The sequence below is a fragment of the Gigantopelta aegis genome, unplaced genomic scaffold, assembly GCF_016097555.1.
Source record: "Gigantopelta aegis isolate Gae_Host unplaced genomic scaffold, Gae_host_genome ctg1588_pilon_pilon, whole genome shotgun sequence".
Classification (NCBI taxonomy): domain Eukaryota; kingdom Metazoa; phylum Mollusca; class Gastropoda; order Neomphalida; family Peltospiridae; genus Gigantopelta; species Gigantopelta aegis.
Genome location: NW_024532769.1, coordinates 88,059 through 108,183, shown reverse-complemented (window position 1 = coordinate 108,183; position 20,125 = coordinate 88,059). Strand labels below are relative to the sequence as shown.

At 30.8% G+C, this 20,125-nt stretch overlaps 1 protein-coding gene and 2 non-coding genes across 3 annotated transcripts; 1 reads left to right on the top strand and 2 right to left on the bottom strand.

The window, feature by feature from the left end:
* The first annotated feature begins 5,183 nt into the window (after nucleotides 1-5,183).
* Nucleotides 5,184-13,641, top strand: LOC121391070 (transcription factor 7-like). Its single transcript, XM_041522826.1, is given in 12 exon segments — nucleotides 5,184-5,241; nucleotides 6,458-6,504; nucleotides 7,785-7,811; nucleotides 7,814-7,855; nucleotides 7,858-7,898; nucleotides 9,213-9,356; nucleotides 9,910-9,968; nucleotides 10,107-10,255; nucleotides 11,151-11,307; nucleotides 12,304-12,372; nucleotides 12,997-13,063; nucleotides 13,437-13,641. Coding segments are annotated over 12 exon segments (1,065 nt in total).
* Nucleotides 13,642-14,084: 443 nt separating this feature from the next.
* LOC121391073 lies at nucleotides 14,085-14,202 on the bottom strand. The gene has a single exon (XR_005960352.1). It is a non-coding gene; the product is annotated as a 5S ribosomal RNA (ribosomal RNA).
* A 464-nt stretch (nucleotides 14,203-14,666) lies between these two features.
* On the bottom strand, nucleotides 14,667-14,785 carry LOC121391072. The gene has a single exon (XR_005960351.1). It is a non-coding gene; the product is annotated as a 5S ribosomal RNA (ribosomal RNA).
* Nucleotides 14,786-20,125: the final 5,340 nt, after the last annotated feature.

Below are 20,125 nucleotides of genomic sequence, written 5' to 3'. Positions count from 1 at the left end.
GAATGGAAGGATCTGGCATACTGGCTTGTCGCTCTTCTTCCTCTCTCTTCCATTGTTCCTTCCTCTGTACTAAACTAAAGACACATGTTAGTAAGTAAAAAATAACAGACAACAATCATATAGGGGGGCTTTGATATTTTTAAAATACAACATATTTACAAAAGCCATTATTTATTAGTGTAAGCAGTATACAAAATACATGAAGACACAAATAAGACAATTGTCACAAGACTTAGGAACACCGAATACATGTCTATTAACTTACTATTGTGGTATTACACCTTTCTGGTGAGCAGCAATGTCGTTCTCTCTTTTATCTTGTTCCATTTGAATGAGACTTGTTTAGGAGGTTGTTTTCTCTTATATTGAGAGACTCCCGTAATATTTTCAGCTAAAAAAGTTACGTTTTGACTAATAAAAGAAAATAGAAAATTAGTTTATAATTTAACATACTATAATCAATACAGATTCAAGCTCAAATTGATATTGCTCATAAAATTTCATAGTATTGAATATATATAGACACATCTACAATCCTTAAAGGAAGGTAATGACTATAATAATGTTGCTCTGAATATTTTCATTTGAAATGCCTGAATGACATCCCTCAGTAAGCATTCATGTTTATAATGTCAAAGATACCAGTAATGAATCATCTACATATACTTACATATACCTGTATAGGCTATTATACCACATACCTAGTATTGAATAAATTCAAGGATGAAAAGGGTCTGTTATTGTTACAAATATTTTAAGACAGTGTTCAGACAAAATTTATTGACTGCAATGAGTGTGATGTTCTTAATATACTTAAACATTTAGAAAATTTTATAAATCAGCTCTTACAGTGAAGAGAGAAAATTTCCTTGTAATTGAAAAAAACCCTGCTACATGTATATTGTACATATGTGTTAATTTTTGTAAGTTCCTACTGTTGTAAGCAACAATGTCGAAAGACCTCACTAAGATAGAATAAATAGGGTGTTGTTAGACTGAAATATTGTGACAATAATACTGGTATCCACAAATGCAATGAGTTATTGTAATAGAGTTGTGTATGGCATTAAGAGAAACTAATAATATATCATTTAATAACAGCATGTAGCAGCTAAACAATCCAGTTACCTCTTGAAAGGAATTCCAATACTTATAAATAGTTTCTAGTAAAGCTCCTATTAAAGCTACATAGACAAGCGACTTTTTCACTTATATATTATAGCATAGAATTTTCCCAAATGCACATTATCCAATGTCATTATTTATTTGATAGTATGTTGCTACATGGTTGTTTATAAAAATGGAAGTAATTGTTGATTGACTGTGGCATACTACTACTACCTGGAGATGAGCTTTTGCAATGCTATGTTATTACAAGACAAAAACAAAAGATCAAAGCATTTTATGGATAGATGTTGTGCTGTCAACATAATGTATATCTGTACATAATTTCATATTGTATTCTTGTGAGATAAAAGTTATCTGTACAATAACCTCTCATTGGTTGGCTAACTGTTCAATATTGGTAAAACATTGGATCCGTCTTCCTTGTATTTGATTTATCTTTCAGACTCACCCAAATACAATATAGAGTCATTCAATATAGAGTCATGATAATGGATAATTATCCACCCAATAAGTATATATACACAGATCAGTCTCATCACCTTAATTTTGTCGGTACTAGTAACAGTGAAGTGATCTGAGGTATACTTGAGCAGCATCACAGTCTCTCTGGAAAGATGTCTATGAGTAACAAAACCTTCATTCTCTTTTTCTTTGGCGTTGATCTTTGGACTCTCAATAGTATCAGTAACCTATATCTACAAGGCTAATAAATAAAATGTTTTATGAATTTTTATATTTTGTGAACAAAATAGAACAACAATTTAGTATTAAAGAAATTAATCCAATCTTTTGTGATTTTCTTGTCATATTGTCTTCTAATATTGTTGTCCTAGTATAAGCCAGCTAAAAGTTGCTCTATGTTGGCATATCCTACCCTAAATCAAACAACATACCACATTTCCTCAAACAGAGGTCTGGCCCCTCTTTTCCAAGACTTTTGACCAGGTCTCTAAACCAAACAAGGTTTTTATTCTAGCAACAAATGTTAATCTAACAACAATTCACACTAAACTCTCATAGCAGCTGCTGGGATGTATGTTTGGACAATCACAATTGTTGGTTTAAAAAGAGATTTGTGCTTGGACATTTCAATAACTCAAAAAGTGGAGCACATATAGCTAGATGTGGCAAGGACATAGTCAGTACACCTGATTTGAGACTAGGTCTCTATTTACTATTTTGCTTAAATTACCCAAGCTCAATTACAGGATTGGACCTCTAATTGAAGAGGGCCTCTATTCGAGGAAATACGATAAATTTGCAAACCTTTTTATAGTATTCTCTAAGACTACAATATCTGTTACAGATTAAAAAATGTCATAGCTGTATGCAGGAGGTTTTTATTGAATTCTCAAAGTCTTCACTGAAAGCTGTGCTTTTTTTCAAAAGTTTTTCAGACTTTTAAAGCTTTTGCTTGTTTGACTCTCCTTTGGGCAGTATTCTTAAGAAGTACAGAAGTTTTGCTATCGGCCACTATAGTTTGGTGGCTATCAGTGTCGTGTTTGCCAATTTAAAGCAGTTCAAAGTCATTTGCCAGATAACAGACAGACACACACACACACTGACAGACTACATTAACCCTCGCTATACACCCACACACAGCAGGTTAATTAACACTCACTATGCATCTATCTACATGTATAATTGTTCATGAACATAAATTAGATATATGGTTACTGTACCTTTCCCAAATGAGAGTGACTTAAGCTGGTACATGGCTATATCTATCAACACGTGGTGGCAGCAACTGACTAGTATCATTACTTTCCCGTTGTCTTGATGACATCTTACTTGTAACTCCTTAATTCTCTTCTTGTTGGCTTGGAGGTGGTTTCTTTTTAATAAAATAGGACCTGGATGTACAAGAATAACCATTAAAGTAATTTTAATATAATTAATACACAACAAATAAGGTCAAATATGTTAGCATTTCTACGTTAGCTTAGTATATATTTAAGTAAAGATTGAAGAGATGGAACACAACATTGGAATAGACTAAATTATGCTAGAAAGCAGAAAAACAAGTTATAACCTTCAGAGATCAACCAGTAACAGCTGGTTTGGTCTTTGAACTATCGGGAACACAAGAAAAAAAAGCAGACAGAAAATTCTTTGTGGTTAGCTTTACAGTAAGCGCATATATACACGGGGCGGACTATCGGACACAAGAAAAACACAACAAAACCGCTTGGGGGGATCAGAATGATTCAAAATTATAACTTGATCCAAAAAAAAAAATCTAATGTAAACAGACTAAGCTAGTGTATCTAAAAAAAAAAGGCGGAACAGGTAGATTCAAAAGTGGCATGGCCAATTCTTAATATATTCATACATGTAAAATTTTTAGCTAAAAGTCAGGTAATTTCTTCTTATCTGTGTTTGTCTTTGAATGATTAACTAATATTTATAGTATATATTAGTATTAATATTATATTATATTATATATTATATTAATAGTAATATAGTAGAAATATAACTTCATTCAAGTCTGTTGAAATGACAGTTTCCAGAATTGCAAATAATTTTTTTAAACAACCTCTAAAAAGGTCAGACAGTACTTTTATTTAAGCTACACAGTTACTGACTAACGTGTTCTATTAAGCCACATATTCATAGAGAAAATTTAGAATGTTGTGGTTGAAACTCAAGAAATTACAATATGATAATAATAATAATAAATTTACTGTAAATATTCCATTTTTTAACATCCATTATTAGGATTACTTTGAAAATTACTCAACATGTATTTTCAAAATACCAAGAAAATTTTTAGGAAGGAAACTTAGTTTGTCAAATGCAATTATTTTATAATCATCATACTTTACACTGACATTTAAGGAATATGTTCAATATATCTTAATCAACACTATTACACAAATAATAAAGCTCATATCCCTACATTGTAAATACTACTAATCTACTGTTAACTTGTCATGTACTTACGTCGACTACTTAATGGTGGCTGATGTGGTTCACCTAGTTAATAACTAGAAATAGAAATGATTCCCGCCTGTGTTCTTTTGGCAATCTCCTGAGCTTCTGGCCTGATACGACCAAACTGGTTGACCTAACAAGATAAAAGTTACATACAATATGACAAGACTTTTCCCCTAAACTATTAAGTAGCATTAAATGGAGTCAGAAAACCAAATGGAAAAGAAAAAAGTGTCATGATAATAATAGTATGCAACTCCTATATATATGTGTGCTCACTTATCTAAATTTCCTTGTACATAGTCACATTAAAAACTTTTAACTGGATATATGGTATCTAATACATATTAGACATCTAATATCACTTATATCTATGAGAGATGATTTTGGTCAGTCATTTTCAAGTTACAATATTTCTTCTTTTCCTTTGTTACCTAGCAACTAATTGAATCTTTATATAATAGCTAATTGATTAATGTCTAAAGGAGAGTACTACTAAATGTTACTTAAATAAAAATTACCCTCATAAGTATGACAAGTGTAGTAGTTACTAGTACTCTCGTATCCTGGATCAGGAGGGAGAGGACATCGTCCTATCGACATGATGAGTTCAAGCAGCAGTGGACAAAATAATAGGTTACAGGTTGTTGTTGACCACACCTATTTATTAAGACTATTAATTCGCGGTTTCCCTTTAACAGGAAATAACACGCCATATAATGACGTTTCTGTTACTGACCCAATCATATTCACTAGCTATGAATATTATACTGTTCCTTTTCATATCATCATAAACAATCCTTGTGTGAAGGGGAGCCGTAGTCTTTGAAGTGCCGACTAATCGCTGTATTTCTTCCAAGTTACCAAGCGGACTGTTTTCGAGCTAAAAAAGAGCAAAAAAAATAACTCCACAAATCTTAAACAACCGAGAGACTCTTTCCCTGACTTTTTCCCGTTTTTTAAAGCCGTAAGCGATCTCTTTATCGGTCAATCTACCAAACTTTGTACCAGCGTGATCAAAGGGTGCGGTTTGATTGAGTTTACTGGAGTCAATAAGAGCCGACTGTCAACACGTACACTGTCGTACTAGATAGACCTGCAGCCAATCACATAAGGAGCCTATGGCAGCACAGCCACCCCCCACAGGTCAGCCCCAGGCTCAAGTGCAGATGATCCAGAGTTAGCTACTAATGATGAAGTGAAGGAATACTGTCATGAGGTGAAGGTGAAATACGGAACATCTTAACTCAATGGACTTACATGACATTAAAACTGAATTGGAAAAAGACGCTGAGGAAGCAGAGGTTAGGATGATTACATTGTTAGATTTCTCACTATTTAATTTAACACTATGTCTAAAGTCCTGAAGAAAAAGTGTCATAGTTGAATGTATATTAACACCGAATATTAATTAAACCTTGGGAATCTATCTCACATTAAAGTATGTCCCATTCTGATGGGACTCTAGACATAGTATTGAGTTTATATCTTGTAAATGACATTAGTGCTAACATTAACAAGTCAAATAATTATGTTGGTAGTTTGATAACAGAATAACTGTTAATAGCATCTTAAAATTTGTAAACATTTGGTCTTCAAATTAAGTGCAAGAATGAATATTTTTGATAGTATTGTTTAAATTGGTTAATGTACATGTACTTTTGGTTAATTATTTAGTATATTACAACCACAATAAATGGATAAAATTATTGTAACTACAAAATGTTTAACTTCATTTTTCCAGTTAAGGAGTAAGACTGTTAGAATTAATTAAATTGATTTGTAATCCTTTTTCTCCACACTTCATGACATTAATTTGACATATGTTTAATATATTTATTAAAACCTTAAAGGAAATGTGTGTCTTTTATTGTAAAGGTATGGTTACATAGTAGTGTAGATGATGTAACTGAACAGCCTCTAAGGGAATGAACTCAGTCACAGCTTATTCTATAGTAAATAGTTTAGTGACTGTGACTCTGAGTTCATTTAATACTATAATAATACCTTCTCGTTCAATAAAAGAAATTGCCAATATTTTATGGCATGCTCTAGTCATTAATATAACTTGTTACATGTATAAGACACACTCACCTTATATTTGACAAATTGACACGTACACTTTACCAATCAATTTCCTGAATCTGACCTGGTTTTACACAATATCTTTTTACTGTATTTGTGATACTGCTAAGATATGATATACACCAATCACTACTCATATACACCCCATTTCTCATATATTATATTGTATTATTCTATTGTCTTATTGATAGACTCCTAGATACCTCCAACAACAGTATGATCCAGTTACATTTAATACATCTCCTAATACATCAGGTATATTATTATTTATTAGATACTGTTCTTAACATGTGTTGTTACATTACTCTAGTTACCAGTCATGTCCTACCATTTAGACCAACAGTAGTACAACCTATGGTAAGTGAATTATGCTGTCTAGTGTCAGAAGCTATGTACTCACTGTAGTATAAATGTAATTTATTATACACTGTAAGATTGAACTATATATAGTTAAAGGTACAGTAACTAAAAAAAGACAATATTAAGTAAACTTGACATTCACTTGGACAAAAATGGTAATATTTTGTAGATTACAAGAATGAAGCTACTCTGATTATATCGCTCTAAATTCTTGTTCATAAATAAAATGACACCAATAAATAAATTAAGCTTTCCTAAGACTTAATGACGTTGTTTTATTCTAATATTGAAACTCATAGAAAGTCTTTAGTAATCCCATAGACACTAGTACTCATTTAGAGTATCAATGTTGTAATGATAACTACTTTAGATGTCCTCTCATTGTTTTATCAGTATTTCATAAAGTTTGTTTTTATAAAACATTATAGTACCAAATGTTATTACTCCTAGTCATGTCTTTGATCTCAGCAATTACATTACATTCTAACTTGGTATTGCAAGATTTCACTAGTTCTAGGAATGACTTCATAGTAGTAGTAGAGTATAAACATGATATTATATTTTCTGTAGAGTACATATTACTATAATCACTAACATTCTAATTGAGTTGTGTGTACTTTAGAGACTTAAGATGATCAACTTAAATAAAGTGGATTACTTTACATCACTTACTGTTGATATAAACACACTGTAATAGATAGCCTACCAATGATTACATGTAGCTATTATGACAGGTGAAGAAAATTGTATATAGAAACGTGACATCTAATGTTGATAGTCTTCTTGAAGCCATGTTTGGTTAACTATCTATAATATCATGAGTTATTTGTTTAAAATAATAGTGATATACTTTACTGCTGATGTTAAGTGTTATTGTTTGTATTAACAGTGTTCTCAGTATGGTGTCATTTCTTCCTAACTACAACATTATCTATTAATACATGTAATAATTCATATCTATTGTATATATATATATATTTATGTAAACACTTTTTAAAGCAAGCAGAAGCTTATATACGTTCAAATTACAATAGCTTGTCAGTGTAAGCTCCAGTTCTACAGATGTCTATGTAATTATTATTCCCTGAGGACTAGAAAATAGAAATAATGGAATAAGAAGTAATCTTGTTTACTTATTGAATGAATAACTGTTAGTTGAACCCATCTTTGTGTCACAATGGAGCATGTGAGATTGTCATTACAAAGTCATTGTAATTTACCTTACTATCAGAATAGGATATCATTACACTACTGTTATTGAAATTATTTTATTACAGGTCTATACTGCTAATGGTTTTATGTGCCACCATTTGCAGCTAGTACATCACTCTATCCAGTAACTGCTGTATTAGACCTGTCAAGATGGAGATACCAGGATCTACCACAGACTGGTATGTGTGACTACTCCTATAGCCAGTGTCCTCTACTCTAAAATGGTTTCAGTATAAACTATATAATACAGTTATATTATGTGGTCTGTTTTGTGGTTCCTTGTCCATATGTCTGTCTGTAGTCTAATGATAAGGAGTGCATGTTACATAAGCACTTAGGAGCCTGTAGTTTCCTATTAGGAAAGTACATACAACTCTATGATGTTTATACCATTATGTTGATGTTACTGCTTTGACTTGATGATATTCCTGTCACATCATTTCTTGTGTTATTATAGCAGTACAGTAGCCATGATACCATTCACTATAATAAAGTTGTCTTAGCAATCACCCACATATGTTGACCATTATGTTATACATTGTACTATATTACACTGTGCTTCTGTCCATAATGACTGCTGACATCACATTTCTCAGTCCAAGATTGATCAGCTTCTATGAACAGTAGGTCCTAGAGCTTTGTGAAAGCCATTTCAAACCATACCATAGCTTCTACTAACTCTACAGCCTTTACTCTTTTCATAACTTAAAAATACAAAAAATTAACATGAATTGTTGACAAGTCCACTTCTAATTTTAATTACTACTGGTAATCAATTTAGTACATATTAAACTGACATTATTGCAATTTTAATATTAAATAATTCCTTCCATTCTTGTGGTATTGCTTATAATTACACAGCTGCATTGTAATACATTCTACACATAAGACAATTTTAGACAAATTATATGTACATGTGTTACATACTAACCCAATATTATTAGTACAATAGCTACATAGTGTGCTATAGTTAACATATTGTTTTGTTTGTGTTTTTTTTAACTATAACTGTCATTAATATGTCATTGATAGTGGATAGATTTAATAGGTTGACCACACAATATCATTAGTATGATGGGTACATAGTGTGCTATAGTTAAGATATTGTGTTTTAAAAAAACTATAACTGTCATTAATATGTCGTTGATAGTGGATAGATTTATAGATTGACCACACAATATATGTCTACTCTAGTAGTTTTGTCTTCATAGTAATTTTGCTAATTTGTGAGTTTGTAAACTGATAAATAGCAAAAGTTGTAGTGCCATTTTCTCAATTGACGAATACAATGGCTTCGTATATTTTATATTTTATTTATAGGATCACAATAGGCAGTATTTGTTGTACAATACATTGTATTTAATATCTTATATTTAAACGAGTAATTTTTATAAAAAAAGTCAAAATGGTCTATCATCAAAATTAATGCATGAAATAAATCCTTTGATTCAAAAAGTTCATTCATATCATTTAATACACATATCTTTCTATAGGGCTAAAGCTGCTACTCAAGGGATCAGTATTCCTTATGGTTACTCCACTAGTTTTTTACCTGTGGATCAAGGTTTAAGACCTACTACATATCCCTTTTTAATGCCAGGACAATATGTAGCTCAAATGTTCTTATCCCTCAACAGGTATACTATACTATAGTTACAGAATACATTCTTTTACTGCATCAGTAGTTAAATACACTACTGTTAATTCAATAGAAGTGTTTCAGAACATTAGCCATAAACAAACTAAAAGCACATTAAGTTATATAGTGTGTATTGAACTACTAAATACAATTTCAAACAAGGTATTACACACCCATTTTAATAGACATGTGTGATCTTTAATATTAAGATTCCACACGTAAGAATTGAAACCACCTTACAAGGTCATTGATTTGATGTATTTCCTGTAAAGTTCATCAAGTGTCATAGTGAGCATGACCCTTTCATTGAGAACATCACAGATAATAGTGTTGTTTATTGTGTAATGGTCAAGTTAAAGGAACTAACAAGATATCATAGCTAGCTAGATTGCAGTTAATATAAAGATATATCCTCTGCCTACCTGTTGTGACACTTGATATGTTGCTAATTTTAAGTAGATACAGATATTGTGACTATCAAATGCTCACCAATTAGATTAACTAAATGTAATGTAATCAATATTAACTGATTGCTATATCATATTCTATAGTTTATCTTCATTTGGTACACCAGTAGCACCTAATGCTACAGTACACCCTAATTCAGGTAAACCACACTACATTATATAATTATTATACATACATCTATTTGTAATGCATTAATATCTTCTTTTAAATTAATATTTAACCCATTGTTCAGAGTATTTACATGTCCTCATGTAATATTAATGTTGATTTTATAGGTAGTAAATAGCTCCACAACAGAAGGATAAGAAACCTCATATAAAGAAACCATTAAATGCCTTCATGCTCTTTATGAAGGAGAAAAGAGCTGAAGTGATTAAAGAATGTACTTTAAAAGAGTCAGCAGCTATTAATCAAATATTAGGGAAAAAGGTAATTATACTATAATACATTTATTACTTTAAATAAATGTATAAAGATGTTGAAACTTAAACTTCCAACGTGTGAATAGTTGCCGTACTAAATGTACATGTAATGAGTGGCCATGTTTGGTACTCTACTCATGATCCACATACCAGACATACCTATTTTGCACCACCTATATTAACTACTGAGACTCATTACTATGAAATTTATACACCCTTAACACAACCACTAGAACAAAGACTACTAGTGATCATTTCCTCTGTCATCTATTTGCCGGCTTCCCAAGAGAATTTAGAAATCTCTACCATTAGCACAAACTTAAGCTATTTTTAACTACTGTAATCATGATCATTAAATGTAGCCAATTTAAAGCTATTTTTAAATACTGTAATCATGATCATTAAATTGTAGCCAACTGTACAAGCTATTTTTAAACTACTGTAATCATGATCATTAAATTGTAGCCAACTGTACAAGCTATTTTTAACTACTGTAATCATGATCATTAAATTGTAGCCAACTCTACAAGCTATTTTAACTACTGTAATCATGATCATTAAATTGTAGCCAACTCTACAAGCTATTTTTAACTACTGTAATCATGATCATAAATTGTAGCCGACTGTACAAGCTATTATTCTCATAAAGTGCTCTCATACCTAGATACACTATGTACTAATATAACACAAACTAATGATCAAAGACATACAAATAGTTCATGTAAAATAACAAAACCTCAACAAGATATTAAACCACATATTAAGTTGTAACATAATCTGTAAACACACATATTTGTGTTCACTATAGTTATAAACTCTAAATAAAATAATTTTTATCATTTTGTAAATTACATACTCTCATAATAAAAACCACACCTCTTAATAATATGATTATCCTTTAGTGGCATCAATTAGATAAATCTGAACAAGCTAAATATTATGAGATGGCTCGCGAAGAAAGAGAAGAAAGAGCTAAACACATGCAGATGTATCCAGGTTGGTCAGCTCGTGATAATTATGCTATTCACAAAAAGAGAAGAAAGAAGAGACCAAAAACAACAACAAGACTCTGATGATGGTAAGTAAAGTATAAAACAGGTATTATAATCTGGTTTATGTTACTAAAGCATTTTTTTATATTATCAGTAATAATGTACAATATGTTTGCTGACAATAGTTAGTATTACTTCAAAAATAAAGGAGATATGTTATAAGTTGGTGGTTATACTCAGTCCAATCTGAGTTTGACTGGTGATTTGTGGGAATTACTTCAGTATGAAAGATTAACATTGTCAAGTAAACATAGGAAGTTAAATGTTATTATTTCACATTAAAGTATGGCATTCTACTCTGCTACTTTTCTGAAAAGCATATAGTTCAGCTTATATATTAAGCGATCTAAATCATGTTAAATTTATCTATAGCTTATTTCTGTAGTCTGGTATATGGTCAAATTGGACGTGGTATACTTGTAAATACCCAATGTAATAAATCTTGTATAAAATGACCTTGTAGCAAACCATATCATACCAACAGTGTTATCATTTGTACAAAGACAATTTAGAAATGAATCAAACTGCATTTAATACAGCTAGATCTATCCACAACTTATAATATGATTTCCTTCAACTACAAGGTTACCATGATCATATCAATGAGTATGATTAATCATAGTTAGCATTGATCATATCAATTAATGTGATTGGTAATAGTTAGCATTGATCATATCAATAAATGTGATTGGTAATAGTTAGCAGTGATCATATCAATTAATGTGATTGGTATAGTTAGCAGTGATCATATCAATGAATGTGATTGATCATAGTTTGCATTGATCATATCAATGAATGTGATTGATCATAGTTAGAATTGATCATATCAATGAATGTGATTGATCATAGTTAGAATTGATCATATCAATGAATGTGATTGATCTTAGTTAGCATTGAGTAATAGTAACTGTTTAGCCACAGTAAAGTTTTGTGTGCCATATTGTAAATTATTTGAGTTATTGAGTTAACTTTTCATTTATACTCTTTATTCTTAATATTTCAGCTGCTAATGAGGAAGGCAGTATGAATGAGGGTGTGGCATCAAAAAGACCTAAATCAGAAGACAATCCTGGTAAATATTTTGTTAACACACATACACACAAATATATATATATATATATATATATTATATATATATATATATATATATATATATATATATATATATATATATATATATATAATTATATATGTATTATAAATATGATTTATTTATTTATTAAAATATAACTTTCTCTCAGTAATTAAGCAATTACAATGTAAGGTGTATACAAAATTGCTAGCAAAGACATGACTGACTACTCATAGTTAAAGTTCACATGTACAATACAGCCTTTTAAATATAAATGTACCTCAATTATGATTGCTGTACTAATGGGCGGTGCTTTGAAGCCTCTAGCATGTAGTAATCCTTCCTACTAGCTTCTACCAAACAACCAATGTTCAGCAAAACATGGTTATATTAAAACAATCACATGATAATTTCCTACTATTTTTGAGTGTGTTTGGTTTAAATTGTTGGGTGTTGTATATAGTTATATAACTTCTATGTAGATATTAAACTGATTACACTGTCTAACATTGACTATAAATGAGACAAACAATTTTATTTTCACTTAACTGTGCATGCAGTGATTTTTCCTTGTATTAAATTCTAATTCATTTTAATAATCTTATCATGTAATTCCTTACATAGATAATCCTCGTAAGTGTCGGGCAAGATATGGAATGGAACAACAACACATGTGGTGTGGACCTTGTAGGTATGTATGAACTATGCTCAATACAATAAAAACCAGTTCATATCTGTCATTAAACTCTTGTAGTTATTTAATTCTCACTGTATTGTTTGTTATTCATGATGGCTTCTATTAAGACTATAATATAATAATAAGGATACCATATAGGAATCAATTTGGGAGAGACATTATTTAACAATTTGACACTAAATGGGTTAAAATTTGGAACTTTGTAATATGTATATTATTAATTAGCTTATTTAAAATTGGCAAACTATACCAAATTAAGACCCTTACCAAATTTTCACACTGTGAGTTGTTTCTCATTGTTTTTGTTTCAATTTTTTAAAACTTCAGAATTACAAATCATATAATTTTATAAATCATTTATTTTTAGGAGAAAAAAGAAATGTATACGAGCTGATGACGATGATGAAAGGTCACAAACAAAAGACGATGATGAAATTGATGATAACAAACAAGAGGTTGTTTCTTTAACTGTTAGTGGTACAGAAGCTACTGTTAGTGAATCAAAACCAAACATCACTGCATCATCATCAGCTCTCTCATCTCTTCATATTAAAACTGAAGTAGCTACTTGAACAGTGATTTAGTTGACCCATTTTATGTGTTCCATTTTTGACTCTTGTCACAAGGCAGTAGGTAATAAAACATTGTTCTGCTTCAATATCTGCTGTCTTGTTGTATTGTTGTATGATAGTTAAATTACAAGTAATATGGCACTCTTGACCCATTCATTCAGTTTTGTAATTTTTCATCAGTTTTCAAAAATTTCATCTCTGTTCCCATTGACTATTATTAATTATTTATTTTTTTGGTAGAATGATGTTATTATTGTTTGTTTATTGCTGTCTTTGAATCTCCTTTTATGACATTATTATTATGATTGAACACAGATTAGCAGAAAGACAACTAAAAAGCGTTTCTTTATAAAATTATTGATTTTTGTTAATGTCTGCTGAAAAAGAAATACGACACCTCCTCCTAGTAACAAAATTCGACATGCATATTATTATGAAAAAAATGTCTGCAGCACCAGCAATTCCGGGCGGTCTCCCATCCCAGTACTACGCTGGCCCGACGTTGCTTAACTTCAGTGTTCAGATGGGAACTGGTGCTTTCAACGTGGTATGGCCGCAGACGAAGAGTAATTGAAAAAAAATAGATATTTTTACTATTGTCATTGTATCGATCAGACAAGCAGTGTTTCACTAGTCGAATACCCAACAGCTCTATTCCATCAATTAAGAAGACATCTATTCAAGAACTATGCTAACAATAGCAATTAATGACCTTAAGTAGCAATACGTGCTTTAATTTTAAACTTATTGTCAACAAGTCAGGTATTACAAAAAGGTATGAATGAGGAAAAGTCTACAGCACCATGCAGTAACTCCTAGGTGTTCCCCATCCTAATAATTATGATGGTCTGATATCGCTTAGATCAGACTTGTGTATACATATATAACACTAGCAGTGGCTTAGTAGACTGACAAATTGTATAATTAGTTTTATATTTCTAATTCTTTCCATTACTATTTTCATCAAAATCAGCATTGTGGCAAAGAACGATACAAAACAAAATGAATTAGTAAAAAAAAAAGAAAGTCTGCAGCACCAGCAATTCCCGGGCGGTCTCCCATCCCAGTACTACGCTGGCCCGACGTTGCTTAACTTCAGTGTTCAGATGGGAACTGGTGCTTTCAACGTGGTATGGCCGCAGACAAGTAAATGATTTTTCTATGACCTTATAAAGAAGTCTAGGTTTGTATAGTTTGGAGTGGCCCATGGAGTGTGTGTGTGTGTGTGTGTGTGTGTGTGTGTGTGTGTGTGTGTGTGTGTTGTGTGTGTGTGTGTGTGTGCTCTCAACACTTTTTTGTTTTGCAGTATACGCAGGTTTCTACCACAAGTTAAGTAAGATATCTAGTCAAGGATCTAGAATTCTAATGAAGAAGCAGTCTAACCATTTACCAGACATCATATTGGTCACACAGAAGTAAAAAATGGAAGCACCCACACATTATTATTGACATCAATGTAGCTGCTCTATAGTAGCTGATCCACTAAAATAATCAAGTAATCCAGTACCCAGTGGTATACACACTCTTAAAGCTATTTTTAAACTACAGTATACACACTCAGATCATTCTTCCACAAACCTTCATCCTTGATTCACCGTTCCATGCATCCATGCATTTTTAACAACATTAAAAATTAATATAGGGATGATATGTTCATTTACATAGCTCCATCACCTTACTAACTTTTGTTTAGATGATTCAATAGCTGTATCAATACCTCAGCACAACTATCAAAAGTAACACGCTGATATTGCAACATGACATAATTTGGATGTTTTGAAATTTACATAGTATTTTATGAACTAACATTTATTTAATATACTTCATAACTCTCATCTCAAACCCAGACACATTACGGAAATAAGTATAAAATAACTGAAGAGCAGGAAAGCTATAGCATTGATAAGGCCACTAAAACTAAGTGAATGACTTACAATATAATCATGACTATCAATCGAGATATGACATTAAGTCATAAATGTCATATCTCATTTTTTATAATAGTAATTTACTCAATGGCCACATGTCAATGTGTAAAATCTTTAGGCAGACACAGAAATATTTTATTAAGTAGAAAAGTTACAGTTATATTTATTACTTTATTGACTCTCCAGTTCGTCCCATGCCATTTTGCATGTTACATGCTGATTCCCTGCATGTAATTCCCAATATATGACCAATTTCAATTTCCAGTCTTATTGTATAGGAATATTAGCTGTTAACGATAAAATCAAGGATAGTCTGGTAACAATGATTAGTACATGAAAGTAGATACTTCAACAAATATGCAGCTGCATTGCTTATGAAAAATGTAACATGTGAGTCAAGTACTCCTGGTTCAGTAATGCACACTATAAACATTTTTTTCATGCAACAGTAGAGGAAAGAAGGAACAGTTTTAACTTGAGGAAATTATGTAGTCTATTAGACCAGGCAAGGCAAAAAAATTGAATTATTTTAAGCACATGCAATTAGTTGATTGGTTAATCCAAACCTTTAGTGTTAAATCAAATCTAACATAATTGTATATAAATAATCATTCTAAGACTATTTGATGGTACTTTTTTGGTGTAATGGGACAGCCCGTAAAATGATGCCTATTTGTAAACAGACCATGACAATAGGGTAAAGTTTAAAGTTTACTCGAATAAACCGAGTTCGCCCTCGGCTTCCTTACTTTATGATGTCATAAATGATAGAGTATAAAGGAAACTCGATCATAGACCCAACCCCTGGATATGTTAACCTCGAGGTGATGGTACTTGCTTGGTTGATTCGTTTACTCTTGTCTCCTCGAGTGATTCTGCTGTTATCAACAAACTAGATACCAACAAAATTGAAGTTATACGCAACGATAACGCTTGTATTATTTCTACTACCCAACCAGTATCTTCAGACATTGTATTTCTTGTGGAAATTGTTGAGAAGTGTCCACCCTTTGTGGATTTCGTGAACGTAGAGCCGCTGGTAAGTGTACATGCAGTATGAGAGATCAACAATAACTGCATATTAGGTCGTACATGCCCTTATCTATTGACACAGGAATAGTAATGTGTTTGGGTCTCAAATGTACATACCATAAACTTATAAAATGGGATTCTTTCTTCAAAGAAAATTACTATCCATAAAATACCATTATTTGGTTGGTTAATGACAATGTAATTTTAATATAATTATTCATCAAGTTGACAATCAAATAATGTCCTACAACAAGGAGTTTGTCATAATATTATTAAAGTTTAGGAGTTTGTCATATTATAGAGATTGTTTTAAAGTCTACTGACCAGAGCGTTATGTTTGGAAGTATGATTTCACCTTAAAACATAGTTTCCTGTCTTGACAAACATCACTACCTAACACTATATACAATCAATTTTGATATGGTGAGGGCCCTTTCCCCCCCCCCTAAATTTTGCTAAAGGTTAATTACTTGGATATTCTAATTTACCTCTGTAAATTTGCTCATGAAATTACTATACAAGCATCTAATTTGCTGATTTTTTAGAAATTTTATAGTATAAAATTATATATAAAATGTACATATGATTTCATTACTAGTTAGCATTATTAAGATAGGACAAACTTTGAAGTACCATGAGGTATTACAATCTGTTCTCAACATTCTGTTGAATTTCTTCTAATATGTATAATTTTCCTATCTTCTCTAGAGAATTGTTATATCATCAAATCAACCTAGTCCATTATCTGACTACAATTTTTGCTGATACTTATTTTTACCTAGAGACTTATCAAGAGACATCACATATCAGTGATCTTGAAACAAGGACAAACTGTTGGATTTAGTATTGCTAACAACTTTGTATATATTTTTATTGATGGAGTCTTAAGTGATAGAAAGGAATTATCATCACCTGTATATGATGAGCTGTGGGGTGTTGTTAATCTTACTGGTCGAATTGGAAGAGTACGTTTATCATTGTCCTGGTAAGTCATATAAATATGTATTATGAAAGTGTACCTGACCAAATGACAATGACAGTATAATAACTTAATATTAGGGAGTGATAAGTGTTGCTAGTAGTAGTATTCAATAACAATTGTGTTAATACATTGTATTTCTAAGTATTTCCCACTTATTATAATCACAACAATGGTGGGTGTGGCTTAATACAGATGATGCCATTGTAGTTAAAAAACATGCTAGATCTTAATAGTAATAATGTGAGTGTCCTAGGATATCTTGCTTGAGTGTCTGAGCAATTGTATACATATACTCAAATTATTGGGTATTCTAAGTAACAGCTGATAATATTCTTGTTATTATTTCACACAATATAAGAAAGTAAACAATCAAATAACAAAATATAAACATATTTCTATTGAATTTATTAATAAATAGTAAAAAATTACCCTATATTCATTTGGAAAATGCTGAGAACAGTAGCAAATCAGTGACTTTTATAACATAATCACAGCTTTTGTCTTAGTACTCATTTCATTGGTTGTCAATGTCTCAACACTAGATTAAAATGATAAAAAAAAATTGCTAGATTGAATAAAGGTTTAAATATCGAAAAAACTCAAAATTAGTAACATATATATATATATAGATAATCATAACATCCTCTATATTTGAAAATAAAGTTATCAATGTAATCTACTAGAATTGTAAGTTATTATAATTAGTTTAGAAAGAACAATGCAAACTATTAACATTACAAAGGGTTTATATATAATTTTATATCATCTTTATCTTTCCTCAGAGTATTGCTACAAAGTCTTTATATGTTCAAAAAGCTGTCAACTTTACCAAAGAATGTACATGTTACCATGGGAACTGCAGTTCAATGTAAGTATTATGACATACTTTCCTTGTTGTTGCTAAGATATGTTGTTATTGTTACCATACTTAGTGATATTGAAAGATTAGTATTGGATTACTTTATGCCAAGTGTTATACTTGTGTGCATATTTTTATAATACTATTGCAAAGCATTTTAACTATTCCAACTAGTAATTAAGTCTTTTATATTTAGTGTAATATTGGAATGGTATATTACCTGCTATATAAAAACATATAGATAGTTCTTGTTGTGGACCACATGTTAAGTATGTTATGAAAATGTTTTATGAAATTGACTTTAACCCACAAACATCCTATTAGTGGGTGTAGTGCTACATGATAAGTGTGATTGAAATGCTTGTAGTTCTAGCTAGTAGTTTGCTTCTCAGCTCTATAGTTTCAATCAGTTCTTCTAATCTTCAAACTTAAATGTATTCTAAGAACATAAAACAAGAATTAATTGTATTGATCTTACTAAGATAGTTTTGACGGTATTGCCATTGCTGTAAGGGACTGGATTATCGCTGAATTTTAAAGACTGGAGAGTTAGCAGTATTTGTTTAGAGACATTTTCTTAAGTAACAAAACCCCAAAAACGTTTTGATGATTCACTCTCAATTCAAAGCACTCATAGTAAAAATAATGATATGGTTGCTATGTGCATTGACAGTTAATAATACACATTAATTTTTCATTCATTGTTCTTGAAAGTCACATGCAACAATACAATAAACGATGAAAAGAAACATTCCATTCTATATACATAGTTAACATATGGCCCAAAACAATGTTATGACTGCCTAGTATGCACAGGCAGAAAAATAATAAACAGACATACATACATTCTTAATAGAAAGTAAAACTACATATTATTGTGACATACAATAGACACATTATGGTGGTTATAATGGTGAATACAAAATGATGATATTATTACTTAAAATATAGAATAGATTTTTCATGTTATTTTCTCATGTTCCACAGTAAATCACATTAAAGGAATTAAAAGTTACCCAAAACAAGTCAATGTATGGGTCATAACAATTGATGGAAACATTATGTGGATGGATGAATATAGACTGTCTTAATGAACCTAAGAAAGGTAGACTAAAAATATTAATAGTTTATAGATTCCACTAGCGTAACAAAATGTCAATTTTTGTTTTTTCTATACAAAATGGCTAATGTTTAATGAGTTTCATTTCCATTTGTTAAAACCCATTCAGCAAATGGACTATAGACCACAATATACATCATATGTCCCTTTATCAATTGCTTTTATGAATATGATAATAGTCATTATAATAATGCCTCCTTAGCAGTTAGCATGCACTTTGAAGACCTTAGTTTGGAAAGGAGTTTTACCAGAGTATAAAGGATTAAAACAGTACATCAGATAATATTGTCACAATCTATTTATGAAAAAAAATGAATATTATTTTTGAATACTATAGTAAACACTCTGTATTATCCAATGTTACTATTTTTATCCTTTATATCCCAGTATATTCAATTATTGCCACACTGTAGTACTTAGCTGGAACAAGAAGTGTCATCAGCAATAATGGTGTCAGCATGTTACTTCTCAGAGATTCCAAATTCTTAATTATTCAAATTCAATTAATTATTAAATTATTAATTATAAAAATTAATATTCATACAATTATGAAAACAGATAAA